The 27,684-nt window shown below is 41.8% G+C and overlaps 1 protein-coding gene across 2 annotated transcripts in view; it reads left to right on the forward strand.

Annotated features, from left to right (window-relative positions):
* The first annotated feature begins 765 nt into the window (after positions 1–765).
* The window catches only part of znrf3 (zinc and ring finger 3), an 84,676-nt gene continuing 57,757 nt past the window's right edge, over positions 766–27,684 (forward strand). Inside the window, exons 1-2 of one of the 2 annotated variants that reach the window (XM_061816881.1) lie at positions 767–1,759; positions 1,837–2,221. In XM_061816881.1, the coding sequence (XP_061672865.1) occupies positions 1,907–2,221 (315 nt within the window). In that variant the 5' untranslated portion in view covers positions 767–1,759; positions 1,837–1,906. Of the gene's footprint in view, positions 2,222–27,684 lie in introns of both variants that reach the window. The other variant, XM_061816882.1, reaches the window with a different exon arrangement.

Here is a 27,684-nt window from a genome sequence, read left to right on the forward strand (position 1 = left end):
ATTTCCTTGTGATTACTTCATTTGGCCGACTTCTGATGAATGAGGTCCGATTTTCCCTTTGTGACATACCACCACCACCACGATGAACCAAAACACTGATTTAAAAAAATACATCGTAACTCGTAACAGTGTGTGATGTCAACCAACATCTCACAAAGCAGTGGAAACTAGAATTAAATATATGTTCCCATCATGCACTGTAATAATCACTGCTCTATAGAGCGTTTAAGCATTTTGGTGTAAATAACAAGAACAACAGGATGCTTCACACATACGACAATACAAGAAAGACAATGACCATAAAAATCCATTGTTTCCAAATCCTGAATACACACAATGTGGGACTGTTGCAGAAAAGCATTGTTATATAGAAATCTATGATAGATGTCTTTTTGGTAGTAGCAGTATGTTGCCGCTGGAAGAAATATGACAAGAAAGGGCCCAGGTGCTGCTTTTGCAGTGTCACCTGAAGAGCACAGTGCAAACCATTCCTATTATTGGGAAAAGAAGTGAATGAAGTCATTTTTTTGGGCATGATGATGCCCCAACGATGGAGTGCTTGCCCAGGTCTTCTCAAATAGCAACCTCATGGAACTGAAAGGGAGCCCTGTGTGTACATTTGTTGTTTTAAGGTGGAATAGCAGGTAAGGCTGACAATTGACCAAAAATACATATTGTCCTTCACCTGCATACACAATTAACTTCCATGCGATGAATGCTTTTATACACACACACACACACAACACACACACACACACACACACACACACACACACACAGACAAGAAGTACATTCCATCAAACTTTTGGCATCGTGACATTCCAATTGGACAAGTGTCTCTTCCACACTTCTCCAGTCATGGAGCCAGTTTGGTGGAGTTGGATCGGCAGGTCAGGATAACAATCGAGATGATGGGAAAGTTTACACTCAGAAGAATTGACAAAATGGCACAGTTTATACATGAAAACGGGGAAATAAGTTATTCATTCATTCATTTACCGGTGGTACAGTGGAAAGCATTGGTCTCACAGTTCTGAGGTCCTGGGTTCAATCCTGGGCCCCCATGTGTGGAGTTTGTATGTTCTCTCCGTGCCTGTGTGGGTTTTCTCCGGGCACTCTGGTTTCCTCCCACATCCCAAAAACATGCAACATTAATTGGACGGTCTAAATTGCCCCTATAAGTGTGAAGTGAGTGCGGCTGTTTGTCACAATGTGCCCTGCGATTGGGTGGCAACCAGTTCAGGGTGTACCTCGCTTCCTGCCCGATAAGCTCCAACACTCCCCGCGACCCTCGTGAGGATAAGCGGCTAAGAAAATGGATGGATGGATTTTCACTTGTTGAAACTAAATTCTAAAATCTAATTTGCTAAAAAAAAAAAAATCCCTCTTTACATTATTTTTTTCAGTAGAGACGACTGGTAAGAGTGCCAATCAACTTGAAAAAAAGTTTCTGCGGTGATAATTCGATAAAATGTTGCATTTTAGGCAGCTGACGAAGTCAAACTTTTGGCCGGTGAGGAGTGCGTCCTTAAAAACCGAGTGCCCGCACTTGAGCGTGAAACTGGGCGGGGCCAGAAGCCTTTTGGGAGGGAGAGAAGAAAAAAGTTTCCAAAAAAAAAAAAAAATCACGTGTTTGAGATCAAAGGAGATCCGCTTTGTAGAGGAGGGCGGGGGCGGGGGTGAGGGGGAGGAGGCTTGAGCAGCAAGCCAGCCAGTGTCATTGACAGACGCTCAGCGGTGAACTCAACACGCTCCCCCGGTGTGTTCCGCACATTTTGGCTCCTTATCCCCCCCTCCCCTCACAAAAAAAAAAAAAAAAACAGATTAATTTTCCAGGGCATCCGCACTCGGGTCTCGCCGCGTCGAACATGCCGTTCCGCTCGGGGCCGCAGACCCAGCCGGCGAGATGATAACGACGACCACCGCAACCACCAGGACGACTAGCAGGATGCTGATGCCGACGATGGTGGCGCCGTGGCGGGACCACCCGTACCCCCAGCACCACCACCATCCCGGCTCCTCCGCGGCGGCGGCGCTGCTGCTCCTCGCCGCCGTGCTCGCCGCCGAGCCCCGCGTCGCCCTCGCCAAGGATACGGCCTATGTGGAGGTGGTCCTGTTCGAGTCCAGCGCCAACGGGGATTACACGACGTACACGACGGGCTTGCAGGGTCGCTTCTCCAAGGCTGGAGCCACCATCAGCGCCGAGGGGGAGATCGTCCAAGTACGTGTCAAGCGTCTCCACGCACGATGCTTTCTAACTTTTCCTTGGCGGAGGTTGACAGCGGTGTGCGTGTGCGTGAGTGCATGCATGCATGTGTGCGAGGATGGTCCCACTTTTGCAGCCCCAATGCGGTCACAAGATGGCTCCTATCTGGTGGAATTTATTCACGCTGGCAACTTTTGCCCCCCCCACCCCCGTTTTGTTACCAAACAAAAAGTTTGACAAGTTTATTTTTGTGGTTTTTGCACTTTAAAGGTGCACACGCGCGGTGTTTTGGTTTAACGTGCTGAAAAAAAAGTTTGTTGTTGCCGAGTTTTTTTTTTTTCGGGGATGGGGGGGGGGGCTACTTCCGGCGTTGCACACCGAAAACACGATGGTGCGTTCAGGTGCCCAGTGTTTAATTTTATTTGAACAATTTTTAAAACATGATACTTGCTTTATCGGTTGGGCTGCCTTTGCGGTGAGAACGTTGCGTCTCGGATGTTGCAACTTAAAAAAAAAAAAAAAAAACTTTTATCAGAGGCCTGATATGGATTGCAGTGTTTGTTGTGATGTTGACGCCTCTAATGTCAACTGTGACGTCATGTTTAACTTGTAGACCTCAAATTTGCCATATTTTTACATTATATGTTCATGAACATTAACTTCAGATGTCATTGTATACAACTGTAATTATATTTACATATTTAGTCTCTATATTTAACATACCTAATTATTTTTATTACCAATGCGCCTTCACATTGACATCAATTTTAATGATCATGTGGCATGTTGACGTCGCCATTTATTGTCTACACAACTGTAATGTAGCATTCATATTTTAATGTTTCCATACCATAGTTGCATCATCTTTAATGTCTTTATACCTGTAATGTACCATATTTACATTAGATTTGTCTTGACATCAATTTCATGTATAATTTCTAGAAGAAGAAAAAAATGGTGCGTTCAGTGCTCAACTTTTACTGCACTCAGTTCAATGTTAGCTTAAAATTTCATTTTATTTTTTTTTAAAACTCTTTCCCCAACTTGGTTGACTTGGCAATGTCAGATTTTTTTCCCCCAGCAAATATTTGATTAGGAGCCTGATTTTGAAGCTGATCAGGCTTTGAAATGGTTGTGATGTTTGTCGTAAAGCTTTATTAGTTCACTTGGGCGTACACATTCATGACATACCTGTAGAGTTTAGTCAGTTTTCTGAATGTCTACTCTAAATTCTGAAACAGTAAAAAAAACAAAGTTGAAAATAAAAAAAAAAAAAGCTCACAAAAATTATACATGAATGCATCAGCAGATGCAAACAAACAACTATAATGTAAAAGAATGAAGTTATGTGTATGTATGTACGGCACTTCTTGAGTTCTTTGCTGTGCTTAACTTAGCATCGCAGGTACACACCAGGTTCATAATTAAATGGCAACGTTGGAATAGTTTGTCTGTTTACATTGCTCCACTGATGTAAACCAACATCAAGTTAAAGTACTGGTTGCTTATTGCCTGTGTCACATTTGCACTATATTTAATATCTCAATTCTGGGGATCTTCAATTGAAATTGGGAGCAGTACGTTTCCCCGGGCAAAGGTCGTGACATCAAAATGTTGAGATATGTATATTCGACCCACCCATACATTCTCTGTACGGCTTATTCTGACTAAGTCGCAGGTTTTCTGGAGTCTATTCCAGCTGACTCTGGCCGAGAAGTGGCTTACACCCTGAACTAGTCGCCAGCCAATTGCAGGTCACATAAACAGACGACCATTCACGCTCTACACATCACATCTAATTTACCATATTTCCAGTTGTCCTCACCATTATTGCCACCCATGACGTTTAAGTACTAAATGTGGAGTATCTCCTGAAGAACAAGAATCAAGTGAAATATCTATATTTTTTTGTATAGGGAACTTGTAATTAATACAAAAAAGCAAATGATAAACCATATTTGATGGACATCTGAAAGAAAAGTAGAGCTTTTTAGCAATGCACGTAAATAGTATGTTTACAAGCGGCACAATGACACCTTTCAGAAACACTTGCTAACAGACAAACATGGTGGAGGATCCATCATGCTGTGGGGCTGCTTTTCGACATCTGGCACTGGGGGCCTTGACTATATCACAGGTATCATGAAATCAGAAAATTGTCAACAGATTTCAGAGTGAAATGACCCAGTGAAAGAAAACCCAGTTGGAGGTGAAGTTTATGGGTGCTCCAGCAAAATAAAGACCCAATGCACACACCCAAAAGCACACAGAGATGGTTAAAAAGTAAAAAAAAAAAAAAAAAAGATTGTTTTAAAATGGCCAGCAATGAGTCCTGATCTCATTTCAGTTGAAAATCCTTGGGTGAAGAACCTTGGAAATGTTCAAGAGGTTGAACAAATTGCAAAGGAAGAGTGGGAGAAAATACCACCAGAGAAGTGCAAAAAGCTTTCAGATGGATTTAAAAAAATTATGAGAAGCTGTCATGGCTGCCAAATGGGTGTGCAACCAAATATTGATGAGGGGTGCCAATGTTGCCGCACATGACGTTTTCCTGTTCTGTTTAAACGACTTTGGACCTCAAATTAAAATATCCAAATATGTTTTCCCCTTAATTCCGAAGCTGTTGTACAGGTTATGCAAAAACAAAAAAGAAAGGTTCCCAGTAATGTTGAGCAGGACTGTGTGGTGTTGGCATGTTCTCCCCGTGCCCGTGTGGGTTTTCTCCTCCCATTTCCCCAAAAAACATGTGTGGTAGGTTAATCGAAGACTCTAAATTGCCCGTAGGTGCCAACGAGAATGTGTCTATTTGCCCTGCAATTGGCTGACGAGCAGTTCAGGGTGCACGCCACCTCTTGCCCGAAGATAACTGGGATAGGCTCCAGCACTCCTGTGACCCTTGTGAGGATAAGTGGCTACGAGAATGCACGAATATTTACTTCATATCTGATGTCTCTGCACCTCTCATGTCTATGCTAGTAATGTGCCATATTTGCATCAGCTTTAATATCTATGTAGCATATTGACATATTGAGTACCTTTCTAGCATATATTTAAGACAAATTCAATGTACGTCATATTGAACATCCTTGCCTCCCTAACACTGCATAATTTGCATCCCCACATTTGACCGCCGTCGCTTGAGTGACATGAAGCAAGATGAAAAACGCCTCTCGGTCGTATTTATCCTCCTTCGTGGCCTTTTTGGCGCCGCCCGGCGACCACGCGCGAGCGCCGGACGTCGGCTTTATGTCGGGAAACCGCGTGCAGTCTATTTAGGTTTGCCGTAGCGTAGCCGGTGACCGCTTGTGTTTGCTCCCTGCTATAATGAGAGCATTTTTTTTTTCTTTCGTGCGTGTGTATGATTGATGCATGGGACGACCTGGAGAGTATAGTTAGCTCCGATTTTGTAATAGCACGCGGCTTGAGGGAAGATATTTGGGTTGTCCGGAGTGACCTCTCGGGCTGTTTTTGCACACGTCTAAATGGGGGAATCTGTGGAAAACTGGCTGTGTCGAACGCGTCGCAAAGCTCAGTTTCCTGTGTAGCTCTACGCTGTTTGTATTCATTTGATCCGACAGGAGACTGAGGGCAGTAGCGGCATAGTGGAGACTGTGGAGTACTAGGGTTTTTTTTTTCAGTGGGGTGGTTCCCTTGTTCTCTTTATTTCTTACCCATGGATTAATTTTTTTGGACTGTGGATTATTTGTACATGTTTATTTCGAATAGGGTGGTGATGATAATCATGAATACCTGGCGAAAGGAACCATCACACTAATCATATGACATACTCGATATGATTATACTTGGGACGGACTATTTTTTATTATAGTTTATTATATTTTGTACTATATAAATTGTGTTTATTTCTATTGTGCAAAGTGATGGTTGTTACCAATAACTGTCAAGAGGTGCAATCACATAGTCATTAAGAAGCATACAGTATATTTCATGCATAAACAGGATTGTACAGGCCATAGATTATTTTTGCTGTCAGTAGTCACTAGTTTACTGGCAAGAGTAGTTGTCACATTAATCACGTTATGATTACTTTACATTCACGTATACAATCCATGGATTATTTTATTTATTGACTCTGGATTACTTCTAGTTGTTATTTTTTAAAGTTTAAATGATAGCTATCATAAATAATTGGCAAGATGAGCCATTGCAACAGTCACATGAAGATAGTGTGTTTTTTTTTTTTAAATTGTGTGGACTATTTCTAGTTGTTGTGTTGATTTCTACTGTGCAAGGTGTCGGTTATCATGAATAATTGGTGAGAGGCGCCATCACATTAATCACATGAGACCTCGGTTACAACCGCATCGCAAGTGCATAATATGACCGTACATCCTATGGACTATTTTTTGACTCTGGGTTATTTCTATTTATTTTGAACTCTCTAGGTTATTTTTAGTTGTTCCTCTTTATTTCTTTTGTGCAAGTTGGTGGTCATCATCAATAAGTGTCGAGAGAAGCCATAGCATAATTCCTACGACACATTCATTGCATGCATTTGACTATATATGCCACGTTTATTTTATTTTTTAGTTGATTATTTGTAGTTTTGTCGTTTTCTGTTGTGCAAGGTGGCAGTTGTCGTTGATAACAAGCAAGAGGTGCAATTACATTCACCTTGTGAAACATTGCAATCACATTTGTAATTGAACACAGCTTGGGCTAACATTTCCCCATTTGTATTATTTCTATTTGTGTAGTTATTTCTGTTGTGCAAGTTGGTGGTTATCACGAACAACTGACAAGATTAGCCACTGCGCGAATCGTATGAAACTTTCATTGCCCACGCATTTACGCGAGTGTGCAGGGTTTTATTCTTTTTTTTTTTTAACTCTGGATTATTTCTAGTTGCTCTGTTTATTTCTATTGTTCAAGATGGCGGCTAGAATTAATAACTGGTGAAATGAGCGATCACATTCATCATATGACTCATACCTTGCATGTTACTGGTAGTCTTTTTTTTTTTTAAATTGAGTATTATTTCAAGTCATTGGATGCATTTCTATCATGCGACTTGTGAATTATATCGTTTTAAATGGCCTGGAATTTAATTGTGGCGCTGTTTAATTGAGTTCCGTTGTGCATTGTAGCTTCTCATGTTAATTGGTGAGAAGAGCAAACTCATTGATCATGAAATATACATTGCACGTCTGTTGTGGAGTTTTATTTTTATTTTTAATACTCCATGGTTTAATTCACTTGCTGTTCATTTCAATCGTGCTGGGTGGCATTAATCATTAGTACCTGGTGACTGTATTCGGGCTGCAAGTAAGGTTGATTTGGAAAAATTGATGTTTTTCAAATATTCGTTTTTGATGAATTGGATAAAGAAATGTTTGTAAATTTCCATCCTTTTATTCAAAAGCAAAACATTATGTGAATTTGGCTGTCCATAAATTGCAGAAACATAAATTGATGTGCCCTGTGATTGGCTGGCAACCAGTTCGGGGTGTACCCCACCTCCTGCCCAATGGCAGCTGGGATTGGCTACAGCACTTCCGTGACCCTTGTGAGGATAAGTGGCTAAGAAAATGGATGGATAAATTGATTGTGATTCAATAACTGCTTTAGTCCATAACGTGAGAAAAACTGCAAAAATGTTGATCAGTTTAAAAAGTAAAAGCAGATTTTTTTCAAAATGCTAACCAATCTGCTTCCATAAAGGCCTACAGATAATATTTACTGTTGAGAGGCTGAAATTCTGAGCATTTGGACAATTTTAAGTTAAACAAGGTCTGTAAACAATTATCAAGATAGATGTGGATTCATTTGATAACCAATTAGTTGTGATATTTTTGCCCCACTAGTAATTTTTCATTTGGGAGCTTCAGGCAAAAAAACCCACGGTCATGAACCTCACATGATCTTTTTCTTGCATAATAACGCAAAAGCAATTTTTATCCAACTTCTCGATTAATCAGTGAACTGATGGATTGTAATTGATCGCTGCATCTCTAGTTGCAACCAAAATCACTGCGGAATATTATGTTGGATCCCCGTGAAAATCCACAGCTTTCTAGCTTCTAACCTGGAAATGTAAGTAAGAAGAGTCCGACGAAGTTAATCTAAACTGCGGCGCTGACGCTCGTATACCTTTAGGAGCTGGCAGGACTTGTGTAGTGCCGCTTTTAGACTATAATGACAGCTCTGGTGGTTTTAAGAGGCATCCAGTGCTCCTTCTCCCGCCCGCCCCACGCTGGAAAGGCCAAAAGCAGGGCCGTAATGGGCCGGTCCCAGACGGGAGGTGCCAGGGAGCGGGACAACTCCCAGTAGCGGCGGTGGTACGCGAGAGAATGTCTGGAGCTCGCGCACTGTTTCGCAGATGGATTTGACTTTCATCTCCAGGCCAATGTCAGTCCCCCAATACCCCCCTCTCCCCACTCTCGCCCCCACCCCCTCCCCATCATCACTCCTTTTGATGCCGCCGCAAATTTGTCAGCGCGTGACCTCAGCTGATGCTTTCCACTACTTCATTACTTGCATGCAGTGATGACTTGACACTAAAGCGCTGGGGTGCCCAGCAGAGAGGGGAAGGGGTTAGGGGGTGGGGACTCAGGGTCTGGCTATGTAGTGGAATGCATCATCGCTTGAATAAGCATCGTCTTGTTGAGCGTTGGCTTTTCAAGTGATGCAAAATGTGACATAAGCTGGGTGAGAGGCTCTTTTGAGTAACTCCCCCGATTTACAGTCAATAGATGACAACGTGACGTCAGCGGTTTGCAAATCGTTCTGCTCAATGTGATGTCGGTTCGGAAACGGGAGTTGGCAAAAAATTGCCCACCTTCTCACAAATATATTGAAAAATACCAGGTAATTTTTCTTTGTCCTACTCAAGCAAGCATATTCATGGGTCAGTTTCACTTCTCCATTCCTAATACTCGTATTCTTTTCGTCTAATATTTTTGGGAAATTTGCATCTTATATTTTTGTACTTTTTGTCATTTTTTTAGTTCACATTTAAAAAAAACTTTCATCAAGTGATTTTGCATTTTGAAGTCATATGTTTTTCTCCATAATGTTTTGTGTTTCTATATATTGTCAAAATTTTGTTCAGTATTTTTCTGGTGTATTTTGGTAGTTTCCTAATATTTCAGTAGTTTTTTACCCAATATTTCGCAATGTTTTTGTTTTTTTTTCACCCAAGTTTATATTTTCTCTGTATATTTTTGTATTTCTCACCTGAAAAACTTCATCTTATTTTTTTTCCCCAATATTTGTGTATTTTTCCTAATATTAATATTTTTATAATCACTTTTAATGCAATGGTCTATTTTTTTTATCCTAATACAGTACTTCAATATTCATGGCATAATATTTTAGTTTTTTTTTCACCAACATTTTTTCTATTTTTCAGATAGTATTTTTGTATTTTTAGTAGATTTATTCTGTTACATTTAAAAAAAATTGAAAAGTTTTGCATTTTGTCGGATCAGGAGATACGATAAAGGCACCTAAAATAATGCATTTTGTGTAAGTCGCAACTTTAAAAAGAAACATTTTTTTTTATTGCATGAAGGTTTCAATTTTCGGTCTTAGGTTTATATTTTTCACGGCGTATTTTTGTGTGGTATTTTCAACACCCCTGGATCTCAAACCCCGATCACTACTGCAACTACTACAAACAATGTTGGTAATAATCTTGAACGGCTGCCATTGTGTTCTCTCGTCCGAGCATTGTCGTTGTTTAGTGCACCGTCCGTCCTTGACTCTGCTTGTTTGGCATCCACTTGACTTTTGGAGTCCGTCTGTGTTTAATGAAACATCGCAGCTAGGTCGTTTCATCGCCTGCCGCCCACATTTCTATCCCGGCGACAGTGATGACGGTCAAAAACAAAGGGTCGAGTGTCACGCCGTGACAATGCCCGTTGGCGGCTCGGCTCGGCGCTTTTTTGTGTGCCGGGAATGTGCTGACTAACACTGACACCGGCCTCCTCCTTTGTTGTGTTTTTTTTTTTTTTTTTGGGCCAATCGACAGGCTGAGAGGTAGCAAAGGGAGAGTCCTGCATTTGTCTTATCTCACGTCGGCTTGTTCCTGAAGTTCAAGAACACGCGGTGCAAAGTTCTTTTCTTTTGTGTAGGTCGTTGCATCATTATCAGCCTCTTTTGTTTTATGGAGGGGAAAAAAGTAGCTTTTTTTTTTTTTTTTTAAAGTGGCTATCATACACATTGTGTGTCCTCTTGTGATGAGCATTTCTGAGGCTGTGGCTTGTTTTGAGTGGTGTACAATGAGTAGGGGACAAGATATAATGCACCAGTCAAGCATGGTTCCCGTGGCCTAGTTTGTGTGTTTAATGTTTTCACCCCCGCCTATTTGGAGATGCTTCCAGAGCCTTCTGGGCTGGAATGCAATAAGGCGACAGGGTTGATGGATCGTATGTGTTCGGTCGACAGGGAATATGGCACCAGGTTAGCCAGTGTGCTTATCCGTCATTGGGATGTAGTTGTACGCCGTAAACCTCTTTTACACTGCCCAAGGTAAACTGGGTTTTATCAGGTTGCTGTCCTGTGTCTAACAATAATATTGTAAAATAAATACAAAAAAAGTGCAAAGATAGCTGACTATTTAAAAAAATATATTTATATATTAGATTGTCAAATTATACAAATATTACAAAGAAAAATACACAGTTAAGAGAAAAAAAATTCAGAAATGTTACCCAAAGAAGACAAAAGTGCAAAAAAAAAATTTCGATACAAAATTAGTCAAATGTTACACAAAAAGTCATGACACAAAAATGTGAAAAAAATCTGAAAATTAAGGAGATATTTGAGAAACAAAATACTTGAAAAATATGCAATTTTGTAAAAAAACATACAAATGTTTAAAACGTTTGAGGGTGAATTTCCAAAAATATTGCACAAGAATTGCAACATTTTGGGAATAAAAAATATTTGAGAAAAAGTACAAAAATGTCAGTCAAAAACACTCCCAAGGTATTGGAAAAAAAGTTATATATTGAGATGCAAATATTCAGAGAAAAATGACTAAAAGATGAGACAGAAATATTTGACACAAATGTAAAAAAAATCTGAATAAAGTACGGTTTAAGACAGAAGTAGATCTATGTTTGATCCCAAAAAATCAATAATAATTGCTGAAAGAAAATTTAGGAAAATAGAAATAAAAACAAAATATTACATTTGAAATATTACAGTAATGTTATAGAAGAAAAACAAAATTAGAAAAAAAACCCAAAATATTTTACATGATCAAAGTAGTAAAACAGAAATAGCAGACCAAAAACACCCACAAAAAAATCATACATGAATACTAAGGAAAGATGCAAAAATATTTGATGAAAAATACATATTTAAAAAAAAAATACAAACACAATTGAAAGTATGAAAATGTTTGACAAAAAAAATGTAAAAGCAACTGTTTCCAAAAAATATTGCCAAATAAATACAGTAGCAAAAAAAGAAGGCCAAAATACTCAAGTATTACAAGACTGAGCAGATATTTAAAGAAAAAAGCTGAAAATGTGCAACCATTTGTACTTCATATCTGGGGAAAAAAGTAGTCACTCGTGTCAGTGGTAAGCAGAATTGCTGCTTACAGTATTGTTAAGTTGGACGGACCATCGAGCGGACGACCAAACAGCCTCTGGCTCAATTCCCTGTGTCGCCCTCTCCCCTGTCAGAGGTTCCGGCCTTCCTCCCAGCCCCTGAACCCTGAACTGGGCGGGGGCGCAGGGGCGTATTGCTGCCAGGAGTCGTGCTGCGGGTGTAAACCACATGAATGTGCCGCCTGAGCAGATAGGATCAGGCGAGGCGGCGGCGGAGAGTAGGGGGTGGGCCGGGGGCACGGGAGGGAAGGCCCCGCGAGGCCGTGACGCTCGGCGTTGCTCCACGCGCTAACTTCAAAGTCGGTGCCCCGGCGGGGGTGGGGTGGAGCAGCGAAAGGGCGGCGTCAAACTCTTCAAAGCCTTTCTGTGAGGAACGCCGATCCTGATATGCTATGCTGCGAAAATGGCCCGTGTCGTGACAGGCCTTCCTTCCGCGTTGAGCCTCCGGACAAGTGAAGACGAAAGTGCTTCCTTGTGCGCAAAGAGACTCAAAAAAAAAAAAAAAAAAAAAAAGCCTGACGACTCGCTTCGAGGATCCGCTCCTACTACGTTGGAGCTTCCTCAGAAATGACCCTATTGTCCTTACTGTGACTGCCATCTCGCCTTAATTCCTCTTATTCCGAAGCATGGAAGTAAACGGCAGACAAATTATTCTCTAAAAAAATAAGAGGGAGAGAAAATATACCAAAAAATATTAATTAAAGCCCTCTAAAAATATTGGACTACACAAGTGGTATACTTTTCTTTTTCTTCTTTGTATTATTATTATTATCTATCAATTTATTTATCAGTTTATTTTCACGAGGGTTGCGGTCATGCCTGAGCCTATCCCAGCTATTTTCGGACGAGAGGCAGGGCTCACCCTGAACTAGTCGCCAGCCAATCGCAGAGGCAGACAACAGCCACACTCGCAATCACACTTATGGGCAATTTAATGTCTTCAAACAACCTGGCATGTGTGTTTTTTGAATGAGGGTGGAAAACTGAGAGAACCCACGCAGGGCCAGGGAGAACATGCAAACGCAACACAGGGGGAGGCCGGGATTTGAACCACGATCCTCAGAACTGTGAAGCAGATGTGCTCACTCGTATTAGTCCACCACCATGCTGCTGAAAAAGACATAAATATTGAAATATTTTAAAAATGGCAGCAGAAAAATACTAACCTATAACTCGTGTTTTGGTCAATAATTCTTTGTTTGGAGGACAACAAAACACCTATAACCAGGCATAATAAATGTAAATTCCACACAAATATTAGACAAAGGAAAAAGTACAAAATACCGAGACAAAAATATTGGATGAAAAATGGTCAAAATACAAAAAAATCTGCAATAAATACCAAAATATTAGTTGAAAAAGAACAAAATTAAGATGGAAAAAACAAGAAAAATATACAAAACAGAAAAACAAAAATATTAGATAAAATTACACAAATATTACATGTGAAGTACAAAAGTATTACAAAATACATACATACTAAATAAAAAAAGGATGTTTAATGAAAATAAAGTATTGTTTTGCAATAAAAAAATCTGTCTGAATTGGGTCCTTTTGTGTCCCTTTGCTGTTTTTCTCCATCTTTTCCAGTTTGCATCTCTTGTTCGATGTTGTGGTCTACGTTGACTGGGACATGCTGAAAAACCACTGCAACTCTCGTTAACGCACTACATTTAGTAGTAACAATAGTAACCCTTGGAAATGCAAGCACCGTTTATTAGTAAACTGTCAATCGTTTCATGTAAAACTAACTCTAAATCCTTTAAAAAAATAACTCAGAATTATCCATCTGACAACTCATTGACAGCTCTCATGACGGATTCGCTCTACCAAAGGTTATTTGAAGCGATCGGTCGCCCCGCCCGCTCTCCGCTCGGTGATCGCCGTCCGTCCTTGGTGCTAAATAAGCGTCAAACAGCTGCGTTCGTATTTATTCAGGGTTCACGCAGAGGTCGGCCTTTTTAGCTCCGGAGTTGTGACTCGGGGACCAGGAAGTCAGGAGGCCTGCGTGACAAACCCTTTGTTGGTCACAGGACCTCTCCTGGTGTGTAGATGCGGACAGAACACATTTCATAGCGCCAATTAGCATGCTGGGCATAAGGAAAACGGCAGTGCTTATTTTTAGTCGCGTTTCATCTCAAGTTGTGAAATGCCTGCGCTTCAAACCTTCAATCCACTTGGGGAGACGCTTGACTGCTAAAAGCGCAAATGTCCTGATCCAAAATGAGTCCTCGCTTTGTTTTTGTTGGGGCTTTAGTTGTCTTGGTGGCTCTCAAACTGGGATGCGCGAATTTAAGTTTGGGGTTCCGCTAAATAATGTGCATCATTTGGAAACAAGTTTAGATTTTTTTTCTTAACATTACCGCCTTAATCTGAAGTTTCCCTATCGTAGGATTCACCCTCAAAGCCTTCTCCTGACTTTATGAAGTTCTTAAGGTAGTGTTGATTGTAAAATCTGTATTTTTTTTCCTTGATAGTAAAAACAATAAAACATGTTCTTAACCTCAGCTATGATGATCCAATGAAATGCTAACATTATTTTCAGAATCTGACATTTCACTATTGTACGATTCAAGCAAAAAGTAAACTCTTCGTATTCACCTTGGTCACTCTTCCATCATTTTCAAGTTAATCGTGTAGAATCCTCATTATTTCTAAAAAGAAAAATAGATATCAATGTGCTCACAACCTTGTGCTAACATTAGCTGAAGAATCCAAGGTCTCCCAATGCTACGATTCATCCTGAAAACCTTTGCCTGGACCATAGTTACGATTCTGTTTCAGAAGTTATATATTTGTATTAAATAATTATTTTTTTGTTAGGAGTAAAAACAATAAAACACGTTTTTAGCCTCAGCTATGATGGAAACCAGAAAGGCTAACGTTACTTTCTGAATCTGAAGTTTCCCTCTGGTACAATTGATCCTGAAACCCTCCGCCTGCAACTGGGTCACCCTCATGTCAGTTCTTAAGTTAAAGGTATTAAACTCAGTTTTTGCGTTAACATTAAATCTATTGTGGTCGGAGCGTCAACTTTGATGACAACCCCAAATGCTAACATTAGCTTCGGAATCTGAAGTTTCTCTATCATACGATTCATCGTGTGGAACTCTCCATCATGGCCAGAATTTCATTGATTCTTTTAGGTCCTTTTTAGTGGTTTACATTATTTATTTTTTTTAAATCAATATTAAAAACAATACAATACAGTTTTCAATCTCTTTTATGATGATGACCACAAATACTAACGTGAGCATCCAAATCGGATGTTTATCTCTGGTACGATTCATCTTAAAACACTTAATTTGCATCGTGGTCACGTTTCCGTTGTTTCATTCACGAAGTTCTTATGTTAGTGGTCTTAATTCCTCAAATTTCCCCAAAGAATGAATTTTGTTCATAGTTTTATAGCATCGCAGCATTGCAATATTCGTTTGTCTCAGTTTCTGTCTGTATTTTGTCAACTCATTGCAAATGTTTTGTCCGTTTGCTCCTCTCTTAGGTTTATCACAGGTTGTGGTTCAATGTTTAAAGTATTTTTTATGTCGGGTGCAGTGTAATGGAAATGCGCTAACAACGACTTGTCAAAAAGTGCATGCTGGGAAGACGACAGGAAGGACAGAAAAAGCCGGGGGCCAATGCAGCCCTTTGCTGCATCCCACAGGCATGTGACACGGCCAAGTTGTCACGCCGAGGGCGACGCTTTGCATCCCACAAAAGCATCTGGAAGTAAACATGTGGCGGAATGCGACATTTGGACTGCGGCCTGGCTTTGATGTGCACAAAAGATCAAAGGAGTGCGGCAGGAATCTTTCATTTGCACGTCGCCTGATTAAATGCCGGCCATGAAGCTCAAATATAGTTCTCCTCTTGGTGTATGTGGAGGAATTTTTAGAAATAGCCCTTTTGTTCTTTTGCTGCTTATCTTCTTAGCTTAGCTGAAATCAGTGAAATTGACAGTGGTGGGAAGTAACAATGTGCAAATACTATATTTGTCTCTCTCGCTCTGTGGGTGCGCGTGTGTGTGTGTGTGTGTGTGTGTGTATATATAAATTTTCCTAGCTACTTATCCTCACGAGGGTTGCGAGGAGTGCTGGAACCTATCCCAGCTGTCAACAGGCAGCAGGCGGGGTACACCGTGAACTGGTTGCCAGCCAATCGCAGGGCACGTAGAGACAGACAACAGTCGCACTCACAATCACACCTAGGGGCAATTTAGAGTGCCCAATTAATGTTGCATGTTTTTGTAATGTGGAAGGAAACCGGAGTGCCTGGAGAAAACCCACGCAGGCACGGGGAGAACATGCAAACTCCACACAGGCGGGGCTGGGATTAAACACAGGTCCTCAGAACTGTGAGGCCAACGCTTTCCAGCTGCCTCACTGTGCAGCCCTATATATATATATATATATATATATATATATATATATATATGTATGTATGTGTATTATGCTGCCCTCTGTTGGAGCATAATGTCTTTCATTCGTTTCAATAAGGAAAAATGATTTGCGATTTCGAGTGTTTTGAGAGTACAAGCATGGTTATGGTCCAAATGAAATGTGTACTTTTTGACTGGCAACAGGTGATACAAGTGTGAATTAGAACATCTGACATTTATTGTGATAGTATTGCTCTTCCTGTCACAATACGTCACTGGCATAGAAAGGAGAACAAAAATTGCCTTTTTTTTTTGTTAACTTTTAAAACCTGATAGTCCCATGACACCAGTTTGACAACCACTGCCTTACATACTGGATGGCTCGAGGGGAAAAGTCGGATTTGGATTCTGCGCATCTTCTCCGATGGCAAAATGCCCCAACCTCCTCGGTTTTTTCCCACACTGTGCCCACCCCAGCCCGCCCAACACATGGCCCCGGCTTAGAGGGTCCTGTTTTAACGAGAGGATATCCGGGCCGCTGCGGTATTCAAAGAGCCTGCGGATTCCTGACACGAGTGGCTCGCTTCAAAGGTGACTTTCAGGCGAGCCAGACAACTGTTGGATTAGCCGGGGACACTCTCTTGGCTTTGAGCACCGGCCAGCGGGAGTGATCCCGGCCAAAGTCTCCACCCTAACAGATCCGATTTAAATGTATTTTTGATTACACTCCTGTTAAGTAAACACGTTTGTTTGCAAAGAGCACATCTGCGGGTGAGGGGAAATAGGGTGTGTGTGTGTGTGTGTGTGAGGGGGTGCTCGGCTCCTGCTGCACACAAGCCGGACCAACTGGTTTGTCCCTATCTTGAAAGGGGACACCGCTATGGGATGCATACGTCCCAAGAGAGGGAAGGTCGTGGCGGCACCTGTCCCCTCCACTCTGGGCCCATGTCAACAGCTCCCATATATTTATTTTCATGCTATAGTCACCCCCCTCCCTCCCTTTAGTTTTCAGGGTGCAAAAATGCTTCCCTTTGGTGATTTAAAATCACTTGGTAGCCACTTGAAAGGGAAAAAAAAAAGATCAGGCCCATACACCAGTTTGAATGGTCGACACGAAATATGATAGACGTGTCCATTAGAACAGAACGCATGATCAAGTCTCAAAGACCCATGCCGAGAATTGAACTGTAAGTCTGTCACTTTGGTTTAAAGCCGACAATTGTGGACCAGAAATCAAGACCAACGCTTCAGAGGGAATTTGCCAAAATGAGCTCCAATAGGAAGAAGCTGTCCAAGGCACATAGCGGGGGCAAATTTCCAGGTTTTTGGGCTATGCTATCTAACGTGGGTCGCATGGGACACTAAAATTGTCATTTCGAGTCCACCATAGCAAGTTACATTAAGAATTTTCAAGGACCCACGACCAAAATTGAACGGGAAGTCAGCCATTTTGGTTTCAATCAGCCATCCAACATTTCTGGACAAACGTCAAGGCTTATAGCACTACTTGGACTATAATTTAAGATAAACTTGAGTATCGGTCAAACAACTATAATTGACATGAAAGACTGCTAACGAGAAACTTTAGGTGGTGCTGTTTTGGTCGACTACATACTTTAGACGAACCACGTCTTTAATACGCGTCTATGAGCTAACTACAGTTAATACGCTTAATTCCTGACGGACATAAGGGAGGTGTGACTTGGAATACGTTTTTCGGTGCATGCCATGTTAGCGTGATGAGGAAATACGGGATTTTAACCATATTTGCCTTCAGGTAAACTTCTCTTCTTGCTATTGTGCACGTTTGTTTTGTTCGAGCCTCTCAACAACCCCCTGTCCGTTCCGTAATTATTTTCAGACTCTTACTTGAAAGTCCCTCCCTCCTTCACCTCCTCTTTGGTGTTGGGCCGATGTTGTCATTTGCTGCTGCCTCTTCTCCCGGCGTCAATGTATTCCTCATGGCAGCTTGCGTTTCCTCTTATCTGCATTGCTGTTATCGGCAGCCACCGCGCTGGGCCCAGGGAAGAGGGGTGGCAATGAGGGGATGCATCTGATGCTATCAAGCTCAGGTTTTCAGAGAAGCGATGCAACGGAATTGACACTGAGGCGATTGTCTTTTTAGGTTTTCCTGACGCTTCTTGTTTTGCGGCAGCGGTGGTGATATTTTGTTCGCAAGTTATCATGGTTTTAACGGCACATAATTAACGCTGTCATGTTTATTTAAAAAAACCTGACCAGTTTTGTTACAGAAGAAATAGAATACTCAGCGGTTTCAAAATTCACAAAATTGTCTAATGAATTTGTATTGGGAAAGAGAATACGTCATCTGACAGTTTTAGGTGCAACTTGCAAGTCTTTCTGATACTGCGCCACCCTGTAACTGTGATGTAATTTTGCAATTGCAGTTAAACATGACTCTCAACTTAGTGCAAAGCATTGATACAGGGTACTGGAAGAGTCACAGAAATGCATACGAGTGGACAGTCCTTGGAAATTTTTGTGGCTCACACATCTGTCAGGAATTTTGTCTTTCAGCTCCTTGTTGGAAAGCAGGAAGTTGTGCAAAAGGTTGGTCGAATGAAGTTCCCCTCTAAAGACTATAGTCCAATTTTAGGTTGATCCTGAAAGCCCAAAGTCCCTAACCTTTTGTAATTTGTATTGAAACCTTCTGTGACATTTTTGTTTGTTTGGTGGTGCGCCGCGAGATTTTCCAATGGCAATATGTGCGTCAGCTCATTCAAGGTTTGGAATCGCTGTTCCAACATAGCCGTCTAGGCCTGGGGTTTTCGTTTATTCAGCATTCAGTTCTGCCGAATGTTTTCACACGCTTGACGCGCATTTTGAATCCATTAGCGTACACACCAAGCTTTTGAAAAGCCCTGAAGTTTCACTGCTGGCAGAAAGGACTTTGTTACAAAACCGTTGCAGCATGTTAATTTAACCCCTGTCGCTCGTATGGTCTTGTGGCATTAATACTATTACACCGGTAATAGGAGTGATCGCAAAGTTTGGCAAAGGGAAAATAAAACTATTCTAAATTTGACACACACCAGAGTGCTGTAAGTTAATTTGAATTAAAAAAAATGGCTCATATGTAAAATAAGACTCAAAAATTATGCAAAATGAATTCATTTTCGCCGCTGTGGGTGTGTCTGCTAAATGTGTGAAACCATACCCCGCTGAGTGACCCAACTTGCAACTTTTTTGCCATTGATTGGACAGTTTTTTTTCGCTTTGACTTGTGGGTGCAAACTTTGGAAACGAGTGCTGTATGTTGGAAAGTGACTCACCTCACTACAAGCAGCACTTTGGCACTTTAGATTCGTTGATTGTCTCAAATAAAACATAAACCAGAGTTACTTACACCTTGCTTATTTGAAAACTACATAATTTCCGCGAGCTGAATACATACTCTGGGGAAACATTATCAACAGAAAGGTTAACCTTTAGCAACTATCTGGTGGTATTAAACTTTAAACAATGAATATTTGAAAACAAACGGTGAACCACTGTAAAGAACGACTACCATTCGGAGAATCTGAGAGAGGAGCTAAGTCTGCAGTACAGTATATTCAGCTTCTTATCTGATATTGAGCAGAATGAGCGGCACAATGTTGATTGGAGGAAAAAGTCTGATTCTGTATGATTTGTATGACTCACAGTTTTCAGGACTTGGATTCAAATCCCGCCTTGCCTCTATGGAGTTTGGATGTTCACCCCGTCTGTGCATAGGTGTTTTTTCTCTGGATAGACTTCCCTTTCCCCGGCGACTTCTTCAGGTTATCCGGGGGGATCTCGAGGTGTTCCGAAGCCAGCCGGGAGACACTGTCTCTCCAGCATGTCCTGGGTCGTCTTTGCGTCCTCCTCCCGGTAGGAGGTGCCCCCTTAAACCTCACCAGGGATGCGTCCAGTGGGCATCCTAACAAGAGGCCCGAACCTCCTGATCTGGCCCCTCCCGTACTCAAAGGAGCAACGGCTCGACTCTGAGCCCCTCTGAGACGACCTAGCTTCTCAGTCTAGAGCCCGGATGACCTGCGGAAGAACCACATTTTGGCTGCTTGTAGGGTGACATTTCAATTCGTTTCAACGTGGAAACATGGTTTGAGATGGAAGTGTGGTCAGCATAGTGACGAAGAATGAATTAAACTCCTATATCAAGGCACCATTGTATATCCGCTTAAAGCCTCCGGTGGCTGGGATTTATCCCAATGAGTTGTCACGTGGCTTTTCCCAACATTATGAGAGGTGGTAGCCACCAGCTAGCTTGTGAGCTCACAGGTTTTAGGACGGGTAGCAGGGTTGTCCCTGGCTTCACCTTCTCACTTGGGAATTTAATTGACGTCACCGAGCCAGTCTGTAAATCGTAACATCGAGGCACGGTGCAACGGATGTTGCATTTTATGCCACACAAGCAGAGAGTGCCCGTGACGAGAATGACAAAGCACAGGGGTGCAAAAAGGCGAAAAATGATATCGCATGTTTGATAAGTGGATTCTTGGAATGCCTCGGATTGGCCGCTGTGTGCTTTTGGTCTTTGTCCCGGTCGAGAATGAATAGAGAACTCTGTGGCAGAGATGACAGGCATCTCCCTATCTTTTTCTCTGGTGAGGCTGACAAAAGCGGCTCTGTTGTCCGACACATAGCTGCCACTACAAGCATCAACCCTGTCCATACCCGTACATGATAATTCTTCATCTTAGCGTTACTATCTGAATATTAATATAAATCTTTATCCAAACTGCCTGGCCACAAACCTTTCTATTTCCAGTAATAATGTTCCTGTTTCAATTGTTTACATCAATTTATTGACTCCATTACCAATCATTTTAGTCAATAAATCAAAACCGTTTTTCTGGTCATGTTTTTGTGCCACAATAAAAACTAAATAAAAGTGCATTTCTCCGGGATCATATAAGTGACATCAATCATTGTATAGAGCAAAACCATTTTTAATGTGCAAATTAAAATCACCAGGAACTAAGAAAAAAAAGGTAATAGTGATTCAAACAGACTATATATACATGTGTATATCTATCTATATATATAATTATTTAAAGGTCAAGTGTCATCCCTATAAACATTCTAAAATAGATATTGAAATGAAAAATACATACAACATTCACTTCATGTCTATACGAAAAAATATGAGCAAAGAGCGTGTCATCCATGCCCAACGTTGCGGAAGTGTCATTCGACATCCACGCGGTCGCCATGTTGGCTGTGCAGTGACATCACCCCAGACATTCGCCATTGAAAACACGCGGTGCCACCTACTATGGGAGACCAACACGCCCCTTCAGACACGGAAGCCCTTTTCGAAGAAGAGAACATCTCACAATTGACCCCTCCGTGCAGGGCACTTAACCACGCCTCCTGAAGTTACGTCACCCCACGTGTGCTAACCTCAGACAAACAATTAGCAAAAATGGCGGCGCAGGAAGAAAAGACTAGAGCGAAATTGTCCGATTTACCAGCTGATTTCTCACTCGCATTCTTAGCGAATAGTGAAATGTCGTTGAAAAGCAGACAGCAGGGCTTCTAGTATTTCAGCGAGGGGTATTTCAATGGTATTTACATGCATATCGACGGAGAAACCATTGATATTAGCACGAGATTTTTCCGGAGTCAGAGGAAGACCGAGAAGCCACATAATATAATATATTATAACTCAAAGACGAATTCGTCATTGACAGTTTCCTATTTTCGTGTTACCTATCACACTTGTGTGCAGAATCTGTGTGTGTATCTGTATAGCCGTTTGTGAACCGCCGTATGAAGGAAAAGAAGGCGAGGCATGATTTACGAGTTGTTTCTCTCGTTTTCTTTGTGTAACGTCACGCGCTTCCCTCAATGATTATTCTTGAATTAGTGCCGAACCTACGTAAGTCCCGACCGAGTACGACAATCACTACTTTAGTGCAAACATATCTGTTCTGGTTGATTTTAGATGGAAGCAGTTGATCATACGATCTTCTACAAAGTTTGATTCATCAAAGACATTTTCGTACTCGGTCTTCTGTTCCGGTTGATTTTAGATGGATTCAGTTGATCATGCCGTCTTCCACAAAGTTTGATCCATCGAAGACATTTTTCCGTACTGGGTCTTTGGTTTTGGAAAGGGTACGAATCGAACTCCACCAACTAGCCTTTCAGGATACCTGTCGTCACTATTACAAAGTCCGTGACTACACCTCTTAACCATATCTATTGTTAAGGAACCCAAATACGCGATTAAACGCTAACAAAACTATACTGGACCATGCAACGTTGTCTGAGGTAATAGCGTACGCCAACAAGGGGCGTGGTTTATACAGATCTCTGGCCTCTGATTGTACAGCGACGCCGATGACGCAATTTCTACAGAGGGGTCAATTGAGTGAAGTGTCCGGGGCAATATTCCTATTGTTTCGAGCCATATTTAAATTATAGGTGGATCATGGCCAAACAACCCCCGCCCGGCGGTGATTAAAACAACGCTGCCCGCGAATGACGACGACGCCGCGGCCAAACCGTCTCTCCGTCCGATCCACTTCTGCGGTGGAGATGAGCCACCGCGGCCCGGCACCGCGATGAGCCACCCCAGCCGACAAGGCCAGTGGTGATTCACAAGGCCTGTGGAGGCCATCCTTCAAGCCTTCCGACGCGCACATCGACACATTTACCACCCCTGATTTACAGTTTACTCCCCCCGCCCCCAATGATATATATATATTTTTTAATAGCTATATACAGACCTACCTGTCATTTGGAACCCACGAAGCTCTCGTCCTTTGCACCTGTACAATCCATTTTTCATGACAAATCGGATCTTTTGGAAAAGTATGAAGAGCGAATCCATCCTCCCGAGTGTTTGAGCAATATCCAGCAATGCAACGACCCGGCATTTTGGTTAACACAAAGGAACAACGAGCTATCTTCCGGCAGGTAAAACTAATAGAAAGAAACGAGTCCGCTTGAGCGCGCTACTGCCTCCAACGTCACTTTCTGCTTCTTCTCGAAAACAAATCCCTAGTGAAGATTTTCATGGCAGGAGTTACAAAAAGCCATATTTGTCAAACTCATGTTTTGTGGTGGAAAAAATGGATGGGTCCATACCGGCTGGCGTTTTATTTTTTCGTGACACTTGACCCTCAATTTATACAATGTAAAATACACTACTTTTACATGGCATTGATTTTTAGTTTTTTTTTTTTTTTAACAATTTTTATAGTTTTATATGCGTATTGTTGGGGAAATAATAAAGATGAGACACCTCTGTTCTACGTCAAATTGCCCCATTAACTGCAAATCATGAGGATTTGTATGACCAAGCATACAACCATCATACCTTAACTTACGAGTTCATCGCTCCGTAGCCAAGCACAGAATGCAATTTACTCATGTCAAATCAATTTTTCCCCTTTGAAATGGATTGAAATGCCATTAATCTGTTTCAGTCCACCGAAATGAAGTCTTAATTCTAGGTACCGCTACAAACTTCTTTAAAATGGGTCAGTCTAACCTGCAACATAACAGGAGGGTTTAGCCATTGAAGGAGCCGCCATGGCTCCTACAAAAACGTTCCAACACTCCCTCGTGCTGGCCAAGGAAAATATCAACTGCTCACTGGACCGTGTGAGTCACTTGCTAACATGTTAGCAGCGCGCCCCCAGGGGGCCCTAATGGCCTGAGGCGAGTAGCTGTGGTCTTCTTTCATGTTTTATTTTATTATTTTTTTCACTTTTTTGAATTATTAACCAGAAGAAGCTGGAGAAGCTGTAAATGGTCCAAACAGGCGGTGGGGCTTCAACACGCAATGGATGATGAGTGCATGTATTCTGCATGCACACACACACACACACGCACACAGGAGTGCTATCCCCAATTGCTTCCTTTTTCCAAAAGATTCACAGAGCCTCTTTGATCCGCGCCCAGTCCTCCCACCAGAGGGGCCGCGGGATGTGAGCGTAGATTCCATTTTCAAGTCGTACATGGGTCCCTCCGGGGAGGTACTGACCCTTCATTACATTGGAATTCCTCATGCAGAAATAGACCTGATGGACAACATGAAGTGGCAATCAGCCCGAAATCCTCACAATTACTTTAGCATCAAAGAGTTAAAAAAAAAAAAAAAAAAATCCCAAAGTATCTGCGGCAAGATTAGTCAGCAGCGCTGCATGTAGATAAAACACTATTCATGTATCAGTAATCAATAGTCTATGTATAAACACAACATGATGGTAACTTCAAAATGCGGATGTGAATGTGAGCAGCAGTAAGAATTGTCTGCAGGATTGTATGTATGAAAAAAACCCACATTATTAGTCTAGATATAAGACAAAGACAATACTTTGCATACTAATGTACCGATTATATGTCCAAATAACCATGGAGGTGTGTCGGCGACGACCGCGAAGGTCGCGTCGAGCTCTCAAAAAGCTCCACCAAAACCTCTCCTCTCGCCAATCGGCCCGCTTTGCATAGTTGTCCCAGCTTGTTTTTGCATCTCCGGAGGGGTGGGGGTGCTGGGTGGGCCGGGTATGTGTTTGCCATGTCTGTTCCTCCTCAGAAGAGCGCTCGCAACCTGCGGCCCCCTCAGAAGTGGAGCCAAATGCCCCCGGAGGTTAGAAGCAGCTAAGTGGTTCGCTTGTCTCCTAAAAACAAATCAAATAACGCGGATCCCTCGGGGGCGTTTAAAGACGTGTCGAGAAGAGCTGCTTTGCTTTGGGTTGTATAATTAGTTTGGGCCTTTTTTTCTCCTTTTCCTCTGTGGTGATCTAATCCACGGGTGGGCAAACGTTGGTGCTCAAGGGCCAGATTTGAATTTTTGAAAACTCACAGATGCACTCACAGTCATTCATAAGAAAGGTTGGAAAAATAAAGAAAAAGTCAAAACCTGTATGGAAAAAGCATTCATTTAAATAGTGACTTGTCAAAAATATTTTTATATATTTGTGTATATTATATTAAAAGCATTTTAATAGATTCAAGTTTAAAAATTTCAAAATTGATCTAGTTACACGGTAATTATGCAATTATAAAGGTTATAGAGCCATACATTTTCAAAGTATGTGTAAAATTTTTTAAATAATAAGCTCGAGAAATGTATATATTCTATTATATATACAAATAAAATATATTTTGTATGTAAATTTTGAAAAAAAATATTTTTAATAAATAAAACCATTTTAATTCTATTGTACTTTTACTAAACTAACATTTCAAAAGGTAGTGTAAAATATCCATCCATCCATTTTCTGAGCCACTCATCCTCACAAGGGGCGCGGGAGTGCGACTTTGCGCTACCCCTATCAAATCTTTACCAAGTTGTCCGTTAGCTTTGCACGGCATCTACAGGAAGTGTTGGTTTGATGTTCACCTCCTCGGGGGCTTATTCCCACAAGTCCTCAGGCCCACCGTTTCCCCTCTTTCTCTATGGCCAGAGAGAGAACTGGGGGAGGAACAATGAAACGTTTGTGTCGCGCTTCACGCTGGGCCTGACGCTAAACAAATGTTCCGAAGAATCCTGCTGGTGGGCCTTGCGCTCGGGCCACAATGATTTCATAAACAGTCGTCAGCAGAGGGGTGACCTGAGGAACAGATCGCCACTGTATGCGCTTTAAGGACGATTTCATGCCGACTGGTTATTTTCTGTCAGCGGGTCTGCAAACGTGCTTTTTGTGTTAAGGATGCAGAATTTGGAATTTGACCTATTGGAACGTCGTCCTCCCTTGCGGGTGGAATGTAGAAAAATCTGAAGCTTCTGTCCGCAGGCTCTGGTGTGGCTCGACAGAGTCGAAGGGAGATTGAAAGGCCGGGTTCCACGGACCCACACCCAGACCTTGGAAAAATACCGGATACACTTGCAGATCCTCTTCTTCAACGAAAGAATAAATTAAAGTGACTAATAGTGTCATTCTCTGGTACGGTGACGACTGGAATAATCGCGTGAAAGACGGCCAAACAGCTAGAATCAGAATCTATCACTTACTCTGCCACGCCCGTTACCTCTGACTTGGAGAAGAACTGCAGCACATTTTCAAAACAGCGGCCGTGGGTGACGTGCGAGTATAAAGGCAAACGTGCGTGCGGGGTAGCTGTGGTGATGTCAGTGCCATCGCCACCCTCGCGAGTATAAAGAAGGCTTTAGTGTGTGAGTGTTGTGGAAGTGTGTTTGTGTGTTGGGAGTTTGTAAGTGTTTCTAAGTGCATCAGTGTGTATGTGTGTGTGTGTGTGTGTGTGTGTGTGTGTGTCTATAAGGGAAAAAAATATGTGTGTGTGTGTCATGTGTGTGTTTATGTGTGAGTGGACAATTAAAATACAATATATGATTACTTGTATAAGTGTGTGTCACATACGTCTTAATTACACTTTATCAAACCAGTTTATTTCTTTATACTCATTTATTGTTTCCATTAACTGCAATTGGCTGGCAACCAGTTTAGGGTGTACACCACCTCCTGTCTGTTGACACCTGAGATAGACTCTACCACTCCCCGTGACTCTTGTTAGGATAAACGGCTAAGAGAATGGATGGATAGATTGTGCTAGCCTAGCATTGATGCGTTGGCCATTCTTGTATGTTTTGGAAAAAAAAAAAAGCAACACAAGTCCACTTGCCTCGACTCAACAATTACAGATTATTATGATCTGGATAAGTGACACAAAGAAAAAACACAATTTATAACAAGCATGTTGTTTTTTTTTAAAAAAAATTGATATTGCTACAGTATGTAAAAAATGACACAGGCAATCACGGCAATTTATCAAACCTGGTATTTTTCCTCCATGAAAAATCTAACACAAATCAATTGATTCGAGGGTTTTTAATAAGTCAAGGTACCGCTAGCCACCTAACCCCCTTATACTCAATTATTTTTTTTATCCATAATCCACATAACCTCTCGGAAAATTCAGCTCAGGATACCAGTTTCACCGACTGACTCAAAATAAGATGGTCATGTCTACCATAACAGGATGCACAAAAAAAGCCTTGAGGAATCGTGTTAAAAAATGAATAGGAAGTCCATTTTGGTGTGACGCTACCATCTTGGGCCAATGATCGATTGGCGTTTTCGCACCACAGTTTGGGAATCCCTTTTGATTTTAATAGTCAAAAGATGGGCCAAAAGTTATATGGTCCTTGGGTACCCACAAATTTCATCTGACTTCTTACCAGGGATCAATACGAGAACTGGTCCTGAATCCTAGTCAGGAGGCACACTAAACAATCCTCCCAAGCTCTTCCTGGCACCTTGGCAAGGCCTCAACTTGGCCCGCCACCTTGCCTTCCCTTTTCTCTCCGTCTGCCAATGGAGCCGCCCGCTGCACCCTCACCCCTCCTCAACCTTTCTCTGTGGCACAATGGCTTCCCTTGGCAGAGTTCCAAGAGAACAGTGTTTGTCTGTTGTCCGATGGTCGACGTGGCCTAGCCTCCCTCCCTAAACATGCATTTTTTTTTTTTTTTTGTATCAACTGGGACTCTACGGGGACAGTGAGCAAGAAGGTGCGACTCGTTTGTATTTGTAATTCCC

This window comes from Syngnathoides biaculeatus, chromosome 4, assembly GCF_019802595.1.
Source record: "Syngnathoides biaculeatus isolate LvHL_M chromosome 4, ASM1980259v1, whole genome shotgun sequence".
NCBI lineage: Eukaryota > Metazoa > Chordata > Actinopteri > Syngnathiformes > Syngnathidae > Syngnathoides > Syngnathoides biaculeatus.